General features: G+C 39.9%; 1 protein-coding gene across 1 annotated transcript in view; it reads left to right on the forward strand.

Moving 5' to 3' along the window:
* LOC309709295 (adhesion G protein-coupled receptor L3-like) overlaps window positions 1-5,551 on the forward strand; it is a 117,702-nt gene extending 112,151 nt beyond the window's left edge. Inside the window, 4 exon segments of the mRNA XM_082537849.1 lie at window positions 313-441; window positions 1,056-1,073; window positions 1,564-1,866; window positions 2,859-5,551. Coding sequence (XP_082393975.1) covers window positions 313-441; window positions 1,056-1,073; window positions 1,564-1,866; window positions 2,859-3,502 — 1,094 coding nt within the window. The 3' untranslated portion in view covers window positions 3,503-5,551.
* Window positions 5,552-6,000: the final 449 nt, after the last annotated feature.

Raw genomic sequence — 6,000 nt, forward strand, 5'->3', positions numbered from 1 at the left:
TGACTTGTCAAGCTTTTTCTTGCCTTTCTCCCTGAACTGTTAGCCTGTTTGATTTACTTGTCCTCTTCTCTCCCTCTTTCTTCCACACACTCACTCTCCATCTCGCTCTCCCTTCTTCTTTTTTCCTTCTTGCTTACTTCCACTCTGCAATGGCTACATGTTCTCTCCTTTAACCTCTATCTCCACTCTGTTTTTTTTCTCCTGAGTGCTTCTCTCTTTTTCTCTCTTGACTTGGCTGTTGCTTTTCCTCTCTCCTCCTCTCTCGACTTGGCTATTGCTTTTCCTCTCTCTTTCTCTATCTGCCTGTACCAGGAGCCATGGCTAATCATCTTATAACTAATGCTCTCCTTCGTCCCCATGGTACTAACAATCCTTATAACACGCTCCTGGGGGACTCGGCAGTCTATAACAACCCAGCTGTGGGCATGTACAACACCCAAGGTGTGGCTGATGTTCCATTTATGAACAACATTTTTAAATGTAGCATAGAGTTGCTTCATTTTATCTATTTATTGATTTAGTTTGCATGGTTCTTTCAGTTTAAAAGGTGCTTTCTATTTTGATGCATGCATGTTATGGTTCCCAAGTGAGATGATCAATGACACTGAACTGTACATATATGCATACAACTCTATCTAAATTACTATTTGCAGATTTGCTATATCTTAAAAAAGCTACTTGTGAACCATGAAATATTTCTTATATATTACATTTTATATGAATGTTAGATTTACTTTTATTTTTATTTTTACATGCATGTGTCATTTTGGCCTTGTGTTGCTTGTGCAACAGCATGTGTCTGCATAAGCTTAATATCTACATTTATAGCATTTTAAATATGATTCTTATGCTGTTTCTTTCTCTGTCTTTATAACAAAGCACAGATATTTTGTTCTGTAATGATTATGTAAGATTTTTGTGTTTAAAATTTGTCAACTTGCCTTTAGTTGTTGAGCAATTGTTGATGTAACGGTGGCTGAAATGTGTTTCTGTCAATGTCTAAATTCACATCTGTGTTTCTCTTTTCTCTCTCTCTCCCTCATGCTGTCCATTAGCACCATACCGAGACACAAGTATGGACTACATTATTACTCAAACTACTTCAGCTACATAATTATTTTCTTGAATTTAAAGCAATTTAATGTTTTAAATCCAACCTATGCAAAACCTTTTTTCCCCAAAAAGTTTTCCAGTCGATATACAGTATCTATAGTATTAGTCGACCAGCAGGGAGATGAGATGTGATAATAACTCCTGTATAATTACTAGAAGTTCTACTTAAAACATTTTTCAGTGAAATTTTAACTTTTCTTTTTGTATTGTTGTAGTGCTAGCAGCAATTGAAAAAGAAGAGTACTTATGAAGATTCTCCTTAATGAATTATGGACGCTTGAAGCATTTTTCTTTCCAAGAAATTTATCATTGCTAATTTTTAATCCTCAATTCACAGCACCCACTACGATGTGAAACAATAATTAAAATCTTTCATTTGTAAAAAAACCACTTGGGAGTTGTTTTTTTCTTACATCTTAATAATTAGCACTTTTTAAAATTGTTTCTCAGAGGGCATCCTGAACAACGCAAGAGACTCCAGTGTTATGGATACACTCCCTCTTAATGGTAACCATGCCAACAACTACAGCATGGCGAGCAGTGAGTACTTGAGCGACTGTGTCCAGATCCTCGACCGTAGCGCCGGCTACGGCACCCACGGCAACCACAAGGAGACAACTCTAGAGAAGAAGATCCTCAAGGAGCTGACGTCCAACTATATCCCATCTTACCTCAACAATCATGAGAGAGCAACCACGGAGCGCAATCACAACCTCATGAACAAACTGGTGAACAGCAGCATGGCCAATGGAGGTGAATGTGGTTTCATTTATATAATTGAAGGTTGAATTGAACAGATGTAAATATTTCGATTTATTAAGTGGCACTGCTTGTTAACTCACTACAACAAAAATAGTCTTAGAGTAATTATAAATGCGTGTAAACACTTTTTATTTGTTTCTGTGGGTGAATGAGTAGAATCTGGGTTTTTATCTGGTTACAATGATTTATGCAGACAGGTGATTATTAAACTGAATTAAGCAAAAGCCTGTCATTTATAATGATTTGCAGTAACCCTTCCTTCTGAGGGTTCAGGTGAACTCAACAAAACAGCACAATAGAAGTGGTGAGCAACATATTAAAATCTACAATAATTATTATTTCTAACCGTTCGCAGACAGCTTAAACAACTGCGACATATTATCACAGCTGATATGTCAATACCAAACTTTTACACTTTTGGCAGCTATTGTGAAGCGTAGATTTACCTGAAGTTGATCCTTTTTCCTTTTGCTTTGCCTGTGTGACATTTGGTAGTGGGCAGATCTAGCAGACAGTAGTTTTTTGGGGGGGGGGGGGGGGGGGGGGTTTGGTTTTTTTTACTGGATAACAGACATATGATGCTGGCGAAAATTGCACTGTTGAAAGTGGTGAGCTCAAGTAAAACTGTAATTTCGAAAGCAAGACAACCTGGACAATGACATCAAATGAGCTGACATCCTTTAAATCGCTCTCTTTGGGTCCGGTGTCACATAGCAGGACTAATTTAATCTGTTGTTAATTTCTGAAAATTAGAGTGGGGACTTTAAACTTCACAGAGTGAATGGGTTAAATGCAGAGAGGAATTTCCCCACGGGGGTCAATAAAGTATACAATTTAAAAAATTTAATACTTGTTTTACTAGTAATGCTAAAGTTTCTGCCTTGGGTAGCAGTGGCAGTGCTTTTTGTTCAAAATGATTTAACGTCAGTGGGCTAACATGTTGAGATGTGTGGTGTAATATGATTCTTGCCTGGTTCTTCCAGGGAGCCTGGCAGGGGGCAGCAGCAGCAGCAGCAGCAGTGGAGTTGGTGGATGTGTGGGAGGCAGTAAAGAGGACAATGGCCCCATGGTACTAGACAACTCTGTAGCCTTCCCCCATGAGGAGAACCTGGGTTTGGAGATTATCAGAGAGGAGTCCAATGCACCTCTCCTGCCGCCACGGCCTCCTCCGCCAGACAGCCACCCCCCGCCGCCGCCGCCACCTCACAGTTTCTCCCGGCCACGGCGCATTCCTCAAGAGACCAGCGAGAGCTTTTTTCCCCTGCTGACAAACGAGCACACTGATGAGCACACGCACTCACCAAACCACAGAGACTCACTCTACACCAGCATGCCAGTGCTGACGGACCTCCCAGATGGGCAGATGAATGGTTTAACAGACGGAGAGGAAGACAGCTCCGGGGAGCTACAGCCCTGTAAGAGTGCTACTGCTCCTGAACTGGATGATGTCTATTATAAGAGCATGCCAAACTTGGGCTCCAGGAATCACCTTCACGAGCTGCAGAGCTACTACCACATGGGCCGTGGTGGCAGTGATGGATATATGGTCTCTGGGAGCAAGGATGAGTCCGATTCATCACCCGAGGAGCCGCCTGTAGACCCTTCTCACCTGGTTACCAGTCTATAGAGGCAGTCGAGACTTCTGTCCCTCCCCAGCCCACCTTTACACTTTCAACCTTTCAGTGAAAACATTCTGTGTTGTTGACTGACAGACTGAGCTGGCCCGACCCTGGATTGAGGTACTGTGTGTAACATTAACGGCGGCCCATGACAATATGATTGAGACATCACTGGCCAGTTAAAAGCAGGGATTGAATGTACTGTCATAAAAGGTGCAGACTGAGAGGGCAGCTCTAAAAGACTTTTTGTGAACATCAAGCCAGAATGGAATGTTTGAACTCAGAACAGAAAAGGAACGGGGAGGGATTCTGTAATTTTACCGTACCTGTTACTTTTATTTGGAATCTTCGGATTGACCGTAGCCCTACAAGTTTACCAATATGGACCTCTAGCAGATTATAGCATATAGTCTCCACTACCACCACAACAGGGCCCAGGCCCCCCAGCCCTGGGTGAAAAGAGCTGCCTGTCTGTTTGTCTGTATGTCTGTCTGTCTGTCTAACTCTTAAAGACGCATACGTTGGATGACGTTTCCACGACAATAAAGGGTAGAGCAGGACGTCAGACTCTGGTGTTCACAGCATAAACTGGCCCCAAAGAAGCACCGCTACCTGCCAATCAAGTGAAGGATGTATGATATATGCCCTCACTAACAATCACCCAAAAAAAAGAAAAAAAAAAAAAGAAAAGAAAAGAAAAAGAACCACTGATATTATTTGGGCGGCTGAACTGTAACCATATCAAACTGATGTTCGAAGTTCTCTTCCTGTTCGTATCTGCTAAACTGGAGTTGTGTCTGGGCTGGTGTAACATTCCTGCAAGTCGTAGTGACAGCGGCTACTGTGTATTTCACTGAAAACAAAGAAGGAAGATCATATTACAACAGACTGAAGTGAAAAAAAAAGTTCTGTTTCTTCTCCTTTCTTCTGTAAAAGTTTTCCGTTATCAAAGGATTATGAAGAAATCACAAACTGTTTCTATGTATTGTACAGAATCCAGATACAGATACAAATGTTGCATATGACCAAGTCTTTTATTTTATAATCCTAAGTTGCAAACCTTTTGTGTGTGAAAACGTTCTGAAATGCAATGATATGTTCTGTTCACGAGAGGACTGCAGAACGAGCAAGAAACAATCTTTCATGTCACTCTCTCGTAATGCAGAGGCGGTCAAGCACCCCTTAATTAATACGCATATACCCTACGCACACTTCATCCTGGTCCTTTTTATAGCAACACCACTGTCACGTACATTTTGCAAATTAGTTGTTACTATATACTTTGCCACTTGTGTAGATTTAAACCAAGCAGGAAACTGAAGTAGTTAAGAGACGAAGGAAGCGATTACTATGGAAATGCTACATTTTAGACTTTTGATGGAAGAGGATCTCATCTCATTTTGTCCCTGCGCGAGGGGCCTCGGTGTGAAAAATTACAAAGACGCCAGATTTAAGACGTAGCACAAAAATAGTTTTTAAAAACATATCCTCTGCCAAATATTCTAGCAACTGATAATAACTTACAGTGCTGTTTGAGATCTTATTGTACAGAAAAATGCTCAGAGAATCTACTATTTTACAAAGGGGTCAGTCTTACCAATGAAATATCATGGCTACACCATATTTGTGTACTGAAAATGTGAAAAATCTGCACACAAGAGCACTGTCCAATGTGGAAAGCCAATGTTTACTTATTTAGCAGGAAAATGAATAAGTGTATGAAGTGTAGCTTGCACATGTATTCCACAAACCCCGCCATGTCCCCAAGAGAGAAATTATTTATTTATCAGTTTATTGGTTTAAATACAGCAAAACAAGCTCAGAGGAAAGAAAGCTGGCAGGAGTAAATAAAGTGGCACTGGGTTTGTTTTTTTTTAATTTTTTTAATTTTTGGGGTTTTTCATTTCTTTTTTTAAATTATTATGATCTTGATTATTATTACAATATTACTGCTAATTATTTATTCTTTTTGTATGGGTTCCACGTTGAATGATCTCATAACTAATATTTGTTGTAACAGTGAAAGTTGTTTGCCAACAAATAAATTACTGACATAGCTTTGCGGGTTTCTGCCTCTTGAGTGTTTTCAGTGATTATGCTGAAATTAAACACAAACACAGAGTTAAACCCATCACTGTTTTCACTTCAGATGTGTGTTTCTGACCATTTGGTGAGACTGAGTATGCAAACATCTCGCTGCATGCATTTGGATCTGGTTCTCAGGTGAAATTCTGCTTTTTCGATCTGTCAGAACAGCTTCTGCCAGTTAAAGCTTTTGCGTGCCATAGCTGAGTGTGTGGGAAGTTTACAGAATCATATTAGGCAATTTATTTTTGAAGACTTCTTTCTGTCAGTGAATACATTAGTTCTCCATTGTTTGGAGATTAACATATATTTACATATTCTATACATATAAAGGACTGAACCTCAAGGGTAATGTGATTGGTGAATAATTACTTTCACAAAAACTAAGTGTGATATGAACCTCTGCAAGTAACCCATGGTG

Source organism: Aulonocara stuartgranti, assembly GCF_965226115.1.
Source record: "Aulonocara stuartgranti genome assembly, chromosome: 6".
In the NCBI taxonomy this organism is placed as follows: Eukaryota; Metazoa; Chordata; class Actinopteri; order Cichliformes; family Cichlidae; genus Aulonocara; species Aulonocara stuartgranti.